General features: G+C 41.8%; 1 protein-coding gene across 2 annotated transcripts; it reads left to right on the top strand.

Annotated features, from left to right (window-relative positions):
* The first annotated feature begins 219 nt into the window (after positions 1-219).
* tm7sf2 (transmembrane 7 superfamily member 2) lies at positions 220-16,310 on the top strand. 2 transcript variants are annotated; one of them, XM_058077992.1, is made up of 11 exons: positions 220-310; positions 1,311-1,394; positions 1,659-1,855; positions 2,882-2,936; positions 4,456-4,650; positions 5,071-5,174; positions 13,815-13,934; positions 14,012-14,180; positions 14,270-14,350; positions 14,445-14,567; positions 15,852-16,310. In XM_058077992.1, exons 2-11 carry the CDS (start codon positions 1,322-1,324, stop codon positions 16,010-16,012), a joined length of 1,278 nt encoding a protein of 425 aa, XP_057933975.1. In that variant the 5' UTR covers positions 220-310; positions 1,311-1,321; the 3' UTR covers positions 16,013-16,310. The 2 variants fall into 2 exon arrangements, with proteins under 2 accessions (XP_057933975.1, XP_057933976.1); XM_058077993.1 differs by lacking the exons at positions 220-310; positions 1,311-1,394; positions 1,659-1,855; positions 2,882-2,936 and adding an exon at positions 3,363-3,496.
* Positions 16,311-19,144: the final 2,834 nt, after the last annotated feature.

Here is a 19,144-nt window from a genome sequence, read left to right as displayed (position 1 = left end):
AGAAAATAATTGTGTTCTGGCTCGCTACTTCGTTATAAAGTATGCATTTACTGACTTTCAGGTGTTTCACAACATCCGAACGTGTGCTGACATTGCTGACGCCACCCGGGAAGCTAATCTGATTGGACTAAGCCTCTTGTCTCCGCCCTCTTCTGACTCCCGTTAGGAGATATGATTGGCTGAGGTAAAATGTGATTGGCTGCGGTAGCATTTGGCGCTGAGAAAGTCGGCGAGGGGGCGGTTCGTCGTGAAGGCTGTTGGACTGATGCACACGCATTCTGTTCGATATCACCCAAAGAACTTCGCACTGGTAAGTTACCACACTCTGTTGTGTAATTCAAACAACATATTCGAATTACGTGAGTGATAAATGGCAGCAGTTTTATCTGGTAAAGCGACAATGTAGCGTGTTATAGCTACAGAAGCACTGTCAAGGCATAATTTTTGTATTGCATTCCATCTCATTCGGAATAAAGTCGTAATTATTATTATCATTATGATCATCATAATGTAATTTCATTAGCACAAAAATTTAATGTTACACAATATTGTTTTTAATATTAGACAAACAATGACTCATCATCAATCAATATTATGGCAATAAAGTCATAATTGCGAGAACACAACATAGGAGAAGAAAGTTGATCTCGTTGGGAAATAAAAAAAAAACAGAAAAAAAAAAGAGTTATGAAAATTTTACGAGACTGACATCATAATATTATGAGGAAGAATGATATGATATGAATGAGAAAAAAACAATATTGTGAAAAAACAAATACATTTTTTTAAATTAGGTTTGGGGGAAAAGTTTATAATATTTTGTCCACATGTTATGGTAATAAAATCATAATATTACAAAAAGAAAATGTACAAAAAAAAGTTGTAATATTTGGAAAATAAAAAAACACCAAACATGGGAAAAAGGAGCAAAGACTAATAATATTTTTTTTCATCTATATCACAAAGCTGGGATGCAGTTTTTTCTTGAAATATGTAACCTCTTAGTATATGCTTTATAAATATGAAAAGCGCCCTTTGATTGGCTGGCGACCAGTCCAAGGTGTACCCCGCCTCTTTTGCCCGAAGACAGCCGGGATAGGCTCCAGCACCCCTGTGACCCTCGTGAGGATAAGCGGTAGAAAATGAATGAATGAATGACTATGAAAAGTGTCCTTTGCATCCTTTCCTTTTCAAGATACCTTACGGCCCTGGGGAGTGGGAGTGGGAGTGGGAAAAAGCCAATACACAGAAGATGACACAGATTCTGCAGCCCCATTACATCTTGTAATGTTGTCTTTTTTTATATACAGGAAGCGTAATCATGGCGCCAAAGAATCAAGCAGCCAATGGCAAGGCTTCCCATAACACAGAAAGGGAATTTGGAGGAACCCTCGGTGAGCCGCTATCACGATTTGACCCCATTAAACACATCATACATTTTAAAAAGAACATTTTTCATAAATACTGATCATCACTAACAGATGTGTCAACACATCCCAATGTACGTACAAGCAGAGCTTGTCATTGAACAAGCCATCACATTTGGGAAGAATAACACACACTTTGGGTGTGACAGCCAGCAAGCTTCACAGACTTCAGAATGATTTCAGACGCTTGAATTCTTGATACAATGTTCCATTTCCGTGTCGCTTCCCAAGGAGCCGTTTGCATTCCCATCTTTCTCCCATTGACGGTGCTTTTCCTGATCTGCGTGAGTCGATCCCCTGAGGGGGCTGTACTCCAGTGGCCCCCACCTTTCCCCTCCGTGGACCAGCTGTGGGACCCTGTGGCCCCCCTCCTCTTTCTGGGATGGATATTTCTTCATGCTGTCATCTATTTGTTGCCATTAGGAAAGGTACAACAAGTTGCACAACACCCCTCATACAATAGCGCCGAGCTTGCTGGTGTAGAGCAGATAATATGATAATAATTCATTAATTCATTGATTTTCTACCGCTTATCCTCACAAGGGTCGCGGGGGGTGCTGGAGCCTATCCCAGCTGTCTTCGGGCGAGAGGCGGGGTACACCCTGGACTGGTGGCCAGCCAATCACAGGGCACATATAGACAAACAACCATTCACACTCACATTCATACCTATGGACAATTTGGAGTGGCCAATTAACCTAGCATGTTTTTGGAATGTGGGAGGAAACCGGAGTACTCAGAAAAAACACACGCATGCACGGGGAGAACATGCAAACTCCACACAGAGATGGCCGAGGGTAGGATTGAACTCGGTCTCCTAGCTGTGAGGTCTGCGCGCTAACCACTAGACCACCATGCATTATCATACTATTATGATTTTTATCATAATACTAATAATAATTTATGATAATAATAACATGATAAAATATTATGTGTTATGATAAAAAGCACAATATGATATGATGATATGATAATTATATATGCTGTTTCTTGGTTGACGACGCCTATTATTAGTCAAAAGATCTTCATATTTAAGCAGATTTTTAAGCATTTTTTAAGCATTTTCAAGCATAAAAATGGCTAAATGAACTAAAATCCAAATATAAGGCGTTCAGAAGATGCATTCAAAGACTTGATCAGTCGTATCCTATCACTCAGAGCGGAAATGGAACAGCTGTCAACAGTTGAATGCATCATGCTTCTGCATGAGTAGTATCACCCCATCAGGGTAACATTACTGACACCTAGTGAGCGATGTAGACTACTACATTATTGATTAATATATGTTTGAAAGACCGTGGTGAATTGAAAGCGTGAAGTGGCGAGGGATCGCTGTAGAATGTTATCTTACGTGTGTAGTGAAAAAGCCAAGCATTGCAAAGGTAATGTTGCTAAATAATCACGTTTGGTTGTGTGGAAGTTGTACAAATGTAAATACCGATGTGTTCCCTTAGGTCTCTGAGGGATTAGTGCTGCGAGATGGAACACGCCTCAAGTATCCAATCAACGGTACAGTTGTTTTTTTGGAAGAGGGTCTCACATTTCTACTAAGGGTGTGGAAAATAATCGATATTAATCGATACATCGAGTGCATCGGCTCATTCACTGGGTATGGATGCAATTGACGGGTGAAATCTAGATTCATTGTGATGCGTTTGTGGGTATCGGTAAAATTCGATGCAAGCGCAGATTTATTAATGTTCAACTTCACCCCATATGCTGTTCCCCAGGCGCAATGAATGCACCATCATTATTTGGTGTTTTGTATTGAATACGGACGGAAACCGTGAGGCACATCCAACTACTAGTAAAACAGCATGGACGTTCGTAGCAAGCAGCAGCGAGGAACTTTCTATATTTAACCCCCCCTCAACGTTTAAATGGTATGTTTGGAAACACTACGGATTCTCAAAGAACGACGGAAAGCCGTAAGAAGCCGTACAACGGCAGCACTGCAAACGCCCCCCCCCCCCCCCCCAAAAAAAGGGGACACCACAACATGGACAAGTCTACCGCCCCCTCCCCGTCTAGTTCCTCGTCGGACACCGGGGAAGAACCAAGCAAATCAGGTCAGAACAAGTGGATCTTCCGCTGCTTTCCAAATTGTCCAGGAGCTATTTGTCCGTCCCTGCAACAAGTGCCCCCCCCCCATCTGAACGAGTGTTCAGCACAGCAGGTGACATTAGAACAGCAGAGCAGTTGGCTTCTTCCTGAATTTGGAAACAATTTTTAAAAAGGGTAGAAGTTGTTTTCCACTTTCTGCTCCTCACTACTGTATTAGCCTAGCTGCTAGCTCATTCATATTAGCAGTATGTTTTGCAGACAGGAATATAAACAAACATTGATTGCACTGTTGAAAGTATCACTTTAACTTTGTTGTTGCTGTACTGTATTTTTTTACAGCAGTAATTATTGTTGAATTGTTTGACTCCACCACTGAACCACTGCTATTGGAATTGCATAGCCCATGTGAAAGTGGGAGGAAAGTTGTTTTTGAAAAGTTGTTGCTGTTTTAAGATGGCAAAAAGAATGATGAAGAAGTGGTGCATAGTAAAAAAGACAAACAGCACTTTAGTTGAATTTACTGCCAAGTGCCTAGAAGGAATAAAGCCAAATCCTTTTTGTAGGACCATACGGAATTCCATTTTTTCCCTTTGCTTATTTGCATCATGTTGAATTGCATCATATCGCAAGAAATTGCACCATATCATATCGGATTGCATTGATGTGAACTAAATGATTATCGCATCGTATAGAGGGTGAATCGTATCGCATCGTATCGCCATAAAATTCCATGTATGGTTAAAGTATGGTATCGCTGGCAGTGCATGGAGATGTGTATCGAGTCGTCCTCGTTGAAATAATCAACAGCTTTGTGCGTTAGTGTGATGTGATATGAACACTGTCTCCATGCCAGTCCCTTCGGCTTGATTTACATGAGCGCCTCTTACAGCCTTTACATTTTTCAATGCATACGTCTCCACCTGAGGTTAGCAACGCTGACTTCCTGTGTGTTCCTCTTTCTCAGGTTTTCACAGCCTGTGCATCAGTGGCGTGTTACTGATGCTGCTTCTGATGCTCCAGGCTCCTCTGGGGCATCTGTTCCAGCTGATGTTGCCCCTGGCTGTGTGTGCAATAGGAGCCTCCTTCGTGCTCTCCGCCTACCTCTACCTGCGCTCCTTTTTGGCTCCTCCTCATGCTCTGGCATCGGGGGGCACCACAGGTGAGACAGAAGGTTTAATAATAAAATGGCGGAGCTGGTGGAAAGCTCCTACTGAAGGCTTCAGAGGTTCTTGGGTGAGTGGTGGAGGGGTGCGAAGTTGAAACATGTTCTCGCACATTTCAGCTTCTTGGCTTTATGTTTTGCCGTGATTAATTTTATTTCTATTATGTGCCGTGGGCTGCAAGCCACACGTGACGCTTTGGACACCCGGATATAGACTACCACAACCTCACAATGACTCCAAATCGTGGCTGCGTGTGCTACACATGTACGCGTATACAGCCCTTTGATTGAGTCATTTTTAACTTGTGAGAAATATAAACATGTATTTGTTGACATTGTTGCATCGTATGACCGCCATGTCCTCGTACTTAGTTGGCATGTTGGTTTTATTTTGACCCGTCCCTGTGTTTTCTTTAGGAAATCCTCTCTATGACTTCTTTATTGGACGGGAGTTAAACCCACGGATTGGTCATTTTGACCTGAAATATTTCTGCGAGCTCAGACCGGGTCTGATTGGCTGGGTGAGTTGTTGTGATTATTTCATATTTACATGTAATATTTATATTTTATTATTGCTGTTCACAGCTGAGACCTGAGTTCAATCTCACCCTCGGCCATCTCTGTGTGGAGTTTGCATGTTCTCCCCGTGCATGCGTGGGTTTTCTCCGGGTACTCTGGTTTCCTCCCACATTCCAAAAACATGCTAGGTTAATTGGTGACTCCAAATTGTCCATAGGTATGAATGTGAGTGTGAATGGTTGTTTGTCTATATGTGCCCTGTGATTGGCTGCCCACCAGTCCAGGGTGTACCCCGCCTCTCGCCCGAAGACAGCTGGGATAGGCTCCAGCGCCCCCCGCGACCCTCGTGAGGAAAAGGCGGTAGAAAATGAATGAATGAATGAATGAATTATTTATTGCTGTTGTTTAAATGTTGTGTCTAAAACAAAGATGTACTTTAAGGTGGTGAGATTAGAACCCAATACTGCCAGCAGGGGGCGGTCTTATTCTACTTCCAATTCTTCCGCCTCAGTAAACGTTTTCCTGTTGAACTGAGGCGACATGGCTGCAATTGTCATCTGTGTGGGACTCGTTACACCGTTTTAACGTTTGGATTTCACACTGCAAATGACATGAAGCCAGGTCAAAAAGATCTGTATTTGTTTTGAAAACAAAACAATTGTTCTGTATTTCCAGACGTAATGAATCCTTTACGAGGTGAGCATCTATCCTCCTCGTCTCACAGCAAAGGCTTTGTACATCTGATCGTTTGAAAGTCAAGTGTGTAGGAGAGGACACAAAAACCTCCCACTAACCGAGTGTGTGGGAGCTTGTGGTTGAATTTTTGACAGCATCCCAGAATGACTTGCTTGCCGTAGCCAACTGCAGTACTTCTCACAGACTATATCACATAACATCAAATACAAACATAATTTAACAAGAAAACAAAAAAAACACAACAACAAATATATTAACTATTATATTCTATTACATTAATTACAATATAATAATAATGTATTAATTACATTCATTAATATTATAATTGTCATAATTAATTAGAATTAGAATTCTAATTAATTAGAATTAGAAGAATTGCAGAATTGAAAGCAGCAGCTGTAATTTGACAAAAGGAGAAAAAAGTTGCATTCTAATGACATAAAATATTATATTATATTATATTATATTATATTATATTATATTATATTATATTATATTATATTATATTATATTATATTATATTATATTATATTATATTATGTTATTATGGGAATAAAGTCGTAATATTACAAAAATATATTATTTAAGAAGAAAGTTTTATAGTCATCCCTTGTTCATCATGGTTAATTGTTTCCAGACCGGACCACCAAGTCGGATTCAGTATTCTTTTTTCTGTATTTTTGTAGTTACTGCATAGAAAACCTCATTAGAGCTCTCCAGACATGAAATAACACCCCTATAGAGGCAGCCCCAGCTAGCATAGCAAGCTAACTAGTTAGCCTCTACAATTTGCTTATTCTGAACTTAAAAAAGGATATCAAATGGAGAAGCATTTGAAGAAATGGAAGAAGCTAAAAAATGTACCACTTTCACACAGAATGTCTCAGCCACATCATATTGGCTGTTCTCTGCTGGCTCAGCAGCCAGTCTCCATGCAGTGTGAAAGGTCATGCCATCTAACGTCATGTCTAATAACTTTACCGATGCCTAGTGACCACAATACTACATAAAACTTCCATCTATCCATTTTCTGTACCGCTTATCCTCACGAGGGTCGCGGGCGTGCTGGAGCCTATCCCAGCCGTCTTCGGGTGAGAGGCGGGGTACACCCTGGACTGGTGGCCAGCCAATCACAGGGCACATATAGACAAACAACCATTCACACTCACATTCATACCTATGGACAATTTGGAGTGGCCAATTAACCTAGCATGTTTTTGGAATGTGGGAGGAAACCGGAGTACCCGGAGAAAACCCGCGCATGCACGGGGAGAACATGCAAACTCCACACAGAGATCCCAGAACAGGGAATCGATCATGGGTCTCCTAGCTGTGTGGCCTGTTTGCTAACCGCTTGTTCACCATGCAGCCTACATGAAACTTGCCTTTCAATATTTTTGGACTGATAATAGGCCATAGTCAACCGTGAAACGACGATAATAGTTGCAAATAGTACCGTATTTTCTGGACTATAAGTCGCTCTGGAGTATAAGTTGCACAAGGACAAATATGCATAATAGAAAAAAAAACATATCTAAGTCGCACTGGAGTATAAGTTGCATTTTTTGCGGGTAATTTATTATCCAAACTACTTGACCAAAACAGACATTACGTCCTCATGGACGGCAAGTGGTAACATTAATAAAAGAATAGAGAACAGGCTCAATAGGTGTAAGATATGCTAACACAATGCTTATTCAGCTACACAAAAATTAAAAAACAGGAACAGAAAAGGTGTCATAAACATAAACAGTTTTTTCATTCATAAGGCGCTCTGGAGTATAAGTCGCAGGGACAGCCAACCGATGAAAAAAAGTGTGACTTATAGTCCGGAAAATACGGTAACTCATTCAATACCAAAGACCTATTTTTATAAACCTGAAGGCCTGATCCCAAAGACGGATTCATACGTCTTTTTTGTGCTAGATGCAAAAAAGAGTCGATGATGCAAGTGCACAATGAAAGATGTCACTTTTGGAGGAATTTTAAGCCATAAAAATGGCCACAAGGTGGAAGAGTTAAAAATGGTAACTAGTTACTGGTGTTATATTTGTAAATACATTGTTATTCTTATATAAAACAAGCCTTTCTTGTATTGTTATTGGATATTTGAGATATTTGAGCTGTCAAAGTGAAAGTAATGCTTGAAATGTATCGTTTCACAAAAGGTAGGAGTAACCTTTCCTAGTTGGGAACTGATATTTCCCTGAAACTTAACTAGTCGCAGGAACAGCCAACCGATGAAAAAAAGTGCGACTTATAGTCTGGACCAAGTGGCCCTTTCATATCTTCATTTTCAGTATGCGGCCGTCAGTTCGGACAGCCCAGATATTATATTATATTGATATTATATTATATATAATATATATTATATATAATATATATTATATTGATATTATTATTATAAATTATATTATATAGTATATTGTCTGTGAGTCATCATCAGATGCGCTCATGATGCAAAGCGTCCGACAAAAAGCCCCGAGAGCTCTTCTTTGTCTCCAAATGCGCGCCTCTTCATCTACTTCCTCCTTCCTGCCACTTGGAAACCTGACCTAAACTTAGATGTCAGTGCACCAAGTGACTAGAAGGATTTGCTAAAATGCATCTGGAGGGCGTAGGATGAGCCGACTGTGCTGAAGTCTTGTCGGCACGTGTCGCAAAGAGAAGCGTGACACGGAACAGATGGAACATCAATATATGATATTGTTTTGTCCAGGATGCCGTTTTCTGTCACAGTTCGTGTGAGAATCAGCGGGAGGGTAAACTCAGTTCAGCCGAGATCTCAGCGTGATGACTTAGGCCGAGGAGGAAAATCAACGATATTTGCACTTTATAGCAACAGTAACGCAACGAGGGGGGGTTCTCAAGCTTGCGGTTTTGTGCCGCATCGTCTGGAAAGGAAGCAAGGACAGAGAGATGCAACATTGGCACAAGGTTATTCTCTCTGTCAGTATGTTCAAGCTGTAATGTGAGCTTTGTGGACGCTTCTAAAAGAAGTGATTTTAATCGAGGGCATCAATGAATAAATGATAACGCATACACTGTTGGTGTGCTTGAGACCTAACCAGTCATTCTCTGGCCCAAAATGCTTTCGCGCTTCCACACTACTTGAAATAAATTATTATTAACAGGCGTCCAGGTTGAACCTTTTCACTTGTAATACAATACTTCTACAATGCTGCCACACATTTGTAGTGTGGAATGGTAGAAAAGACCCAATGACCACGTTTTCCAGGCTATTGAGTCACAATGCATCAAACACCTCAGTTCAGCACGTCAACACACAAGATGCACAAAGTAATCCACCTACTGTAGCATTATCAATTGTGGATTGGGACACCCCTAATAAATCATCACCAGTTTTCATACGAATCATTTTTTTTGGAGAAGATATTTGCGGAAATTTGACATTGATTTTCATACCCCGCCTTGGTTTTCATACAATATTACACGTTATAAACTAGTCTAGTATCATTCCCCAAAAAGTGAAATCGTATTTGGGATGTCCGATAACATCAGCTGGCTGATAATAGTGGCCAATGTTGGCATAAAAATCAGATATGGGTTTCATTTTTCTTATCTTATTTTTCTGCTAATAAGGATATCAGCGCACGAGGGATGACGTCGTTTTACGCAGAGCAACAATATTGCTATCTCACCATGTCCGTGGTCTGGAATCATTTCCAAGTCCAATTTGCAGTGATTGCAAAGCACTGGGATTGGGGGGAGGCCTCTCCCTTCAATAGATAGATAGATAGATAGACTTCCTTTATTGTCATTGCACAAAAACACAGTAGTGAAATTGCCAACGAAATGTCGTTGCCTGGCTCCCATATAACAGACACAAAAGAAGATAAGTAATAATAAATAATAACAATAATAATAATGTGGAGAATAAATAGACACCAAATGTGAACAACATAATGTAAAGTGCAGCGTGAACAGTAAATTGCCCAAATAATTTAAATAATTAAAATAAATAATAATAATGTAAGTAAGATAGAGGGGCTTATTTGGCATTGAGCAGTCTGATGGCCAGGGGGAAGTAGCTGTCTCTGAACCTGGTCGTCCTACAGCGGATGCTGCAGAGCCTTCTCCCCGATGCCAGGCGAGAGAACAGTCCATGCTGGGGGTGTGTGGGGTCAGAGCAGATCCGATGGGCTCTTGATACACACCGGCTGTTTGCTACTTCCCTAATGGGGGGGAGCTGGGTCCCGATGATCTTCTCCACTGTCCTCACCACTCTCTGCAGTAACGTCCAGTCCGAGGCCTTGCAGCTCCCAGACCAGACGGAGATGCAGTTGGTCAGCAGGCTCTCGATAGTCCCTCTGTAGAAGGTGGTAAGGATAGGAGGGGAGAGGGAGGCTCTTCTCATCCGCCGCAGGAAGTGCAGTCGCTGCTGTGCCTTCTTCGCCAGAGCGGAGGTGTGGAGTGACCAGCCGAGGTTGTCCGTGATATGCACCCCCAAGTACTTGGTTGTGTTCACAACTTCTACGGCTGTGTCGTTGATGCTGAGTGGAGTGTGGCTGGGTCTGGATCTCCTGAAGTCGACGATGATCTCCTTTGTTTTGTCAACGTTCAGGATCAGGTTGTTCGCCTTGCACCAATCCACAAGGTGTCGCACTTCCTCCCTGTAAGCCAGTTCGTTGTTGTCCTGAATGAGGCCCACAACTGTTGTGTCGTCCGCGTACTTCAGGATATGGTTGCTGCTGTACTTGGGGCGACAGTCATGGGTCATTAGGGTAAACAACAGGGGGCTCAGAACACATCCCTGGGGTGAGCCGGTGTTCAGGGAGATGACACTGGATGTGTTGTCGCCCACTCTGACATACTGGGTTCTATCTGTGAGGAAGTCAAGCAGCCAGTTGCACAGGGAGGTCTTGAGGCCCAGCGGCTCCAACTTGCGTACCAGGTCCTGGGGGATGATCGTGTTGAATGCTGAGCTGAAGTCTAGTAACAGCATCCGTACATGGGTGTTTTTCTTCTCCAGGTGCTCCAGGCTCAGGTGGAGAGCGGTGGAGATGGCGTCTTCAGTGGAGCGGTTTGGCTGGTACGCGAATTGGAAAGGGTCGAGTGATGGGGGGAGTATGGAGGTGATATGGTCCTTAACCACCCTCTCGAAACACTTCATAATGGTTGATGTGAGTGCAACAGGCCGAAAGTCGTTCAGACATTTAATAGATGGTTTCTTGGGCACTGGAATTATTGTGGCGGACTTGAAACACGGGGGGACTACAGCTTGGGCCAGTGAGGTGTTGAAGATGTCTGTGAGCACGTGGGCCAGCTGGTCTGCACATTCCTTGATCACCCGTCCTGGAATGGCGTCTGGGCCTGCAGCTTTCCGCACGTTGACCTTCCTCAGGACTCTCCACACAGCAGCAGTGTCAAACTTGACTGCCTGTTCATCTGGGTGGGGGGTAGCCTTCCTCGCAGGGTTATTGTTCAGAGCCTCAAACCTTCCGAAGAAGTCATTTAGCTCATTGAGGAAGCTGATGTCATTCTGGCAGGATGCAGGTCTGGCTTTGTAGTCAGTGACAGTCTGGATGCCCTGCCACAGTCGTCTGGTGTTGCCGGAGTCCTGGAAGAAGCTTTGGATCTTCCGGCTGTGGGCACGCTTTGCCACTCTGATGGCACGGTTCAGATGTGCCCTTGCTGATCTGAGTGCCATCACATCACCAGATTTAAACGCAGCATTGCGTTCTCTTAGTCTTTCACGCACCTCCTGAGTCATCCAAGGTTTCTGGTTGGCCCGTGTGATGATCGTCTAATGCATCTAATCTCATATCATATCATATCATATCATATCATATCATATCATTTGTAGGAATGGCATAACTCAGATGCACACACACGAGTACCTGCTGCACATTAATAAGCAACAGTAAATGCATGAATATTTTCTACTTAGTAGGATCTACTTATAGTAGGAGAACATGTTACTTTAATTGATTATTGGTCATGATTTTTTTTACTTTGATGAGACAGAATTTTACAAATAAGCAAGTCGTCCGTCATTTATCGTGGTTTCAGACCCGACTGTGATGAGTGAATTTCCATTCCATTCCTGATTTATATAAATGGAATGTTTTCATAGTTAGAGCATAGAAAACTTGTTTCCAACCACCCTAAATATATTTTCTAAACGTTATTAGAGCCCTCTAGACATGGAATAACACCCCTATAGTCACCTTTACACTCAGATTACCCGATATAGAAGACATAGTATAGTATATAGTAAACGTAGTAAAATTCAAATGATGAAATCTAATGTGGGGAATTTATTTACACCAAGGTACCCTCAGTAATCACATTACTGCCATACGATAATTATATGGGTAGTATATGGTAGACATAGTAACAAAAAACAAGCATAAACAAGGCTAAAACAAGAATATTGTTTTCCGTTGTTTAGTACTCAGCAGGGGAACGTAGTTAAGTTTCAGGGAAATATCAGTTCCCAACTAGAAAAGGGAGGGAAAACTACCTTTTGTGAAAAGAAATATTTTCACAAAAGCATTACTTTCACTTTGACAGCTCAAATATCTCAAATATCTAATAGCAATACAAGAAATGCTTGTTTTATATAAGAATAACAATGTATTTACAAATATAACACCAGTAACTAGTTACCATTTTTAACTCTTCCATCTTGTGGCCATTTTTATGGCTTAAAACTCCTTCAAAAGTGACATCTTTCATTGTGCACTTGCATCATCGCCTCTTTTTTGCACCTAGCGCAAAACAGACGTATAAATCCGTCTTTGGGATCAGACCTTCGCGTTTATAAAAATAGCTCTTTTGGTATTGAATGAGTTGCTGTATTTTCCGGACTATAAGTCACACTTTTTTTCATAGGTTGGCTGTTCCTGCGACTTATACTTATATATATATAGATTTATATATATTCTTATATATACAGAGCGATTTATAAATGAAAAAACTGCTTATGGTACATAAACACTGGATACCTTATTCTGTTTATTTTTAGTGTAGCTGAATAAGCATTGTGTTAGCATATCTTACACCTATTCAGCCTGTTCTCTATTATTTTGTTGTTAGAACTTGCCTTCCAAGAGGACGTAATGTCTGTTTTGGTCAAGTAGTAAATTACACGCCAAAAATGCGACTCAGCGCGAATTACGTTTTTTCTACCTAGTTATGCATTTTTGGCCTTGTGCGACTTATACTCTGGAGCGACTTATAGTCCAGAAAATACGTTATATGATCTTCAAATCTTTGGCACGAACTGGCACCAACTAGCCCCAGCCCAGTGGACTCTTAGCATAAAACAGGGAGTAAAACAAGGGAACTGTCTATCCTGGACAGTTCTAATGGTCAATATGTTCTCTTATTATGTCTACTATACTGGGTAATAGGAGTGTAAATGCGACTATAGGGGTGTTATTTCATGTCTAGAGGGCTCTAATCATGTTTAAAAAGTGTATAAGTTTGTAAATCGTTTTTTTTCCTCAATATGAAAATATAGCCTTTAAAAATAATTAATCCAACTTTGCAGAAATGTACTTATGACGGTTGGGTGTGGAAGCAATAAACCGTGATAAATGAGGGACTACGGTATTGTTAAATTTGGATGAACTCCACAAAAGAGCTGCATGTAAAGTATGATGAGTGGTCAGCATCCGGCACCTTTATATTTATGCTAGTGTGGTAGTGTTATTTACAATCAAGTCATCAGCGTTATTAATGCTGCTTAGCGCTATTACTCCGGAGCGACTTATAGTCCAGAAAATACGCTAATCAGAATATCTTAATTAACAAACTAAAAGAGTGTGGAATCAGTGGGTTTGCTGTATATCGTGAGTACTGTGTATGGGATATCGGTAAAAGCCAATATCCAGCATGTCTACTAATCATGACACATCGTTTTCATCACCAAGTGATGCTTGAAGGATGCAAAGCATCATCATTTGCCATTCCCTCAGGTGGTCATAAACTTCAGCATGCTGATGAAAGAGGTGGAACTTGCAGGTTCGCCCTCGCTGGCCATGATCCTGGTCAATGTTTTTCAGTTGTTGTATGTGGCTGACGCCCTGTGGAACGAGGTGAGATGGCAGTTAGCATGCATGACTTTCAGCTTCATCGGCTGCGATTCAGCTTGATTGGCTGTGACTGCTGACAGGAGGCGGTTCTGACCACCATGGACATAGTGCACGACGGTTTTGGTTTCATGCTGGTCTTTGGAGACCTGGCCTGGGTTCCCTTCACGTACGGCCTGCAGGCGGCCTTTCTGGTCGGACATCCCCAAGCTCTAAGCCCACTGGGGGCTGCAGCAATAATAACACTGAATGGTAACAGAATATGTTCATAATGCCCTCTTAGATGTTAGATTTCATACTATTGTCATACTACTTCAGGCTATTCCTCTCTTTGTTGTCAGGCATCGGATATTACATTTTCAGAAAATCCAACTCACAGAAGAATCAGTTTCGGAGAAACCCTGCACATCCAAGTGTTGCACGTTAGTAATCACTTTTTCTCCCTGGAATGATGAAATGATAATCAGCTGAAGTGATTGCAAGATTGTACTCTGCATCATCCACGGCTCCTGGCAGGGCTGGAGACCATCGCCACATCAACAGGGAAGCGTTTGCTGGTGTCTGGCTGGTGGGGGCTGGTTCGTCATCCCAATTACTTGGGCGACCTCCTCATGGCCTTGGCATGGTCTCTGCCGTGTGGTAAGAACTCCCGTAATCTACACAATCCCAGAAGCTATACAGTAAATAGTATATTATTTGTATTCATTCATTCATTCATTTTCTACTGCTTTTTCCTCACGAGGGTCGCGGGGGTGCTGGAGCCTATCCCAGCTGTCTTGGGGCGAGAGGCGGGGTACACCCTGGACTGGTCTCCAGTCAATCACAGGGCACATATAGACAAACAACCATTCCCACTCACATTCATACCTATGGACAATTTGGAGTGGCCAATTAACCTGGCATGTTTTTGGAATGTGGGAGGAAACCAGAGTATATTATTTGTATTATTTATTTTTATTATTATTTTATATTTGTTATATTATTTTTTATAATATTTTATTATATTATTTTTATGCCTCGTCCATCGCGGTGAATTGGTTTCTCGACCCGACCGCCATTCATTATTCATTCATTTTCTACCGCTTATCCTCATGAGGGTCGTGGGGGTGCTGGAGCCTATCCCAGCTGTCTTCAGGCGAGAGGCGGGGTCCACCCTGGACTGGTGGCCAGCCAATCACAGGGCACATATGGACAAACAACCATTCACACACACTACTACACACACAAAACCCACCCGTCATTCACATGTTCCAAGACTTTGGCTCACGTGAAGAACCGGGTGGGTTGTATTCCAAGCTGTGTATCCGATCCAGATCCAAACACCTGGAAAGTTGCCGCGACATACCGTAATCGCTTACTCCTCCCAAAGACTTTTCCACCATTCCAACTTGGTAATATGAACGTGACAGAGTGATCAATTCATGAATTAATGGAAATGATGTACTCCTACTACCGCAAGCGTGACAAATGAGTATGGTAAGGATTCTTACTCCGAATGTCAGTGACGGATCATTTTCTGTCTGGAAATGTTTGCAAGCCGCAGCCGTTGCCATCCTGTTATTATCAGATCATGTGTTTGGCTGCAGCGACGCGGTGACGGTCTGCTCTCATTGTTCCTGTCTGGCACGCATTGTCTAAAATGGAGGCTGTCAGTCCTTTGTTACTGCTGACACGTACTGCGCCATATAACAGGACGTGACTCATTATTTAGCCGCTTGTGTAACCGAGAAGCACAAAAGTTTCAGAGAAAGAAATCTGGAAAAGCACAAAGGGGAACAAAGTCAGCGGGATGGAGAAGACGGGAACGTAAAACCCCTTATTGTGTCAAAGTGGGGAATGATTACACCCCCGCCCACTACGTCGCTGCAGAAGAACATGTACAGCTATTTACAAAAGTAATCTTTGTCTGCTTCTCTTGGGTAGGTTTCTCACATCTTCTGCCGTACTTCTACGTGATATATTTCACCGTCTTGCTGGTTCACCGCGAGGCCCGTGACGAGAGACAGTGTCGGGCCAAATATGGGCTTGCATGGGACACGTACTGCCGACGAGTCCCCTACAGGATCCTCCCGTATATTTACTGACAGGTAAATTAAGAAGCCCACGGAGAGACCAAACTGTCCACTGATGCCTTTTGTAAGTCTGCTTTCACACATTTGAATCGCTTTCCAGTTACAGCCCAATTTGCTTTTTTTTTTTTTTTTTTACACTGGGGGCCAACCAAATGACATGTTTCATTTCAATATGGATGCTTCTTTAGCAACGTCCAATCTAATCAGGTTGCTGTCAATTGGAAGAATGTTTATAATGAGTCCTATGTCAATATTTGTACATGCTTGAGCACCTCGATGAGGGTATGACACAATAAAGTATCATATAATAGCTGCTGTCATTATGCTGCTGAAGCTGAAACTATCAAACCTGCCTGTTCACCCTGGCTTATAAATACACGACAGTAATGGTCATGGTTTCATTTCATTTGAACGTGCATCAGATTACAATTGAGTGCATCCCATAATCAGTTCCCAGTTCCACATGTCCAAAAGGAGTAGGAAGAAGCAAAGCTTATTGAATCCTACCCTCCATCTGGTACTTTTACAATCAGTAACTGTTACATTTGTTCACTTCCTGCTTTCATAATATAGTTTAGTTTTTTTATTTTAATGTTTTTTAATTTTTGTCACATGCCAAAGTATGAGGTGATATAACCATACAATGACCTAATGGGTACAATAGTAACTGTCATGTATAGTGAAATTTATATAGCAATCTCTCGTTTATCACGGTTTATTGTTTCCAGACCTGACCGTGATCAGTCCTTGAATAAATTGAATATTTTAGTTAGAGCATTGAAAATGTGTTTACAACCTTCTAAATGCAAGTTTTAACATCATTAGAGCACTGTAGACATGAAATAACACCCCTATAGTCGCCTGTACACTCAATATAGTTGACATAATACACACGGATAAATGTGTTTTGACAAATGAGACAAGGGAGGGTGCACAGGACCTGCTTAAATATGCATGTTTTACACAAATAATGGTTTGTATACGGGTTATAACATTATTAGAGCCTTCTAGACATAAAATAACACCCCTATAGTTATCTTTACATCTTTACACAATACAATATGCAAAAAAAAAGCCATTTAAGACATAAGTGGGACCAGGAGAGCTGAGTAGGAGGGTGGACAGGAAGTGATGTTGGGAGTTGAGTTTTCGCTTGGCATGGGTTACGGCAACAATGGCTCATCTCTCATGAGATCATTCAAAGCTGCAATACAAGCCTGTTGTTTTGGCGATCAAATCAGGTGCTTGTGTGTCTCGTCGAACATTACAGTGATTACTGACACAGAGTGGCCAGTGTAGACTGCTGCATATCATCACAGCATCTTTTCAAATCAATTAGCCATTTTTATGCTTACAAATGCTTAGTTTGGGCAAAAAAATAAGTAAATATGTAACATTTGCTTAAATATGCAAGTTTTACACTAATAGTAGTTTGGATATGGGTTATAACAGCCTTCTAGACATGAAATAACACCCCTATAGTGAAACTATAGTCTATATGCAAAAAATAAGCCATTTAAGACATAAATGGGACCAGGAGAGCTGAGTGGGAGGGTGGACAGGAAGTGACGTTGGGAGTTCAGAGTTGAGTTTTCCCTTGGCATGGGTTACATCTGCAACAGCAGCTCATGGGTCAAGGATTATTGTGCCTGTTGCGAGATCATTTAAAACTGCAATAAAAGCCTGTTGTGTCGGTGATCAAATCTGGTGCTTGTGTGTCTCGCCGAACATTACAGTGACATTACTGACACCTAGTGACCAGGGTATAATGCTGCATATCCTCAAGGCATCTTTTCAGCTCACTTAGCCAATTCTATGCTCAAAAATGCTTAAACAAATGTGTGACATTTGCTTAAATATGCATTTTTTCCACTAATAATAATTTGTATATGGGTTATAACATCATTAGAGCCCTCTAGACATGAAATAACACCCCTATAGTCACCTTTACACTCCTATTAAATCAAATATACATTTTTTTTCACTAATTATAGGCCGTGTTCAACCATGAAACAACATGATTTATAAAGCAATAAGCTGACAAACCGTGGAAGAGTGAAGCTGGTAAATTTGAAATGGGACTGAATGTGAATGAAGCTTTTCCTTCCAGCTCCATACAGCAGACGGCATTGTAACTCTGCTTTTTAACATAACTCAGTCGCACCTGGTCTGCCACAGAATAAGAAGATGTAGCAGGAGGGGTTGGTGTTGCCAACCTAGTTCTATGTTTAGCAAGTGTTTGGAGACTAACATACAAGCACGTGTCACACCAGCGGCCCACCCCCACCTGAAAGCGCCCACAGGTGACTCCATTCTGCGTGTGACATTTAAAAAACCCACAAAAGTAAGCGACAGGAGAAAGTTATTTTGTATTTGTATAGAAAACAGCATCCAAGTTAATTGCACTGGGACAGTTGTGTGATTTAAAGCCCTAATCTATCAACTGACATTTGCATTGGATTTACACCTTGCACTTGGACGGCAAATATTATTTCTGTCACACGCAGCGCGTTGTGCAAATAGAGGTGAGAGTGCACTCTGTTGATGGACACCTTCATTTGTCACCTCCATGCAACCCACTTAAGTACACTTTGCCTCTGGCTTCGCCCACGCTGCACTCAAGCTATTTTGCCTTGTTTTTTCCTATGCGGCGTGCTCATGACAAACGGGCTGAGACGCCGTGCCGACAAAAAAAGCTTGAAAGCATCACACCTGTGCTAGTGCAGAAATGGACACTCGTGCAGAGTATTTCATTTGGAAGAGCCTGACGTTGTGATTATACTTTACGTTGTTACTGCACTGCAATTTACATTAATTCTGCTGACTTTTAACACGCATTTAAAGTATATTGTAGCCTTCTTGGTGTGATGTCATATTTTTTCATAAGGAAAAATAGAATAGGGCTGCACGGCCAACGAGTGGTTAGCACCCAGGCCGTACAGCTAGGAGACCCAAGTTCGATTCCACCCTCGCCCATCTCTGTGTGGAGTTTGCATGTTCTTCCCGTGCATGTGTGGGTTTTCTCCGGGTACGCCGGTTTCCTCCCACATTCCAAAAACATGCTAGGTTAATTGGCCACTCCAAATTGTCCATAGGTATGAATGTGAGTGTGAATGGTTGTTTGTCTATATGTGCCCTGTGATT

Source organism: Doryrhamphus excisus, chromosome 7 (assembly GCF_030265055.1).
Source record: "Doryrhamphus excisus isolate RoL2022-K1 chromosome 7, RoL_Dexc_1.0, whole genome shotgun sequence".
Lineage (NCBI taxonomy): Eukaryota > Metazoa > Chordata > Actinopteri > Syngnathiformes > Syngnathidae > Doryrhamphus > Doryrhamphus excisus.
Note: the sequence above shows the minus strand (reverse complement) of the source record. Positions and strands in the feature narration are given on the sequence as shown.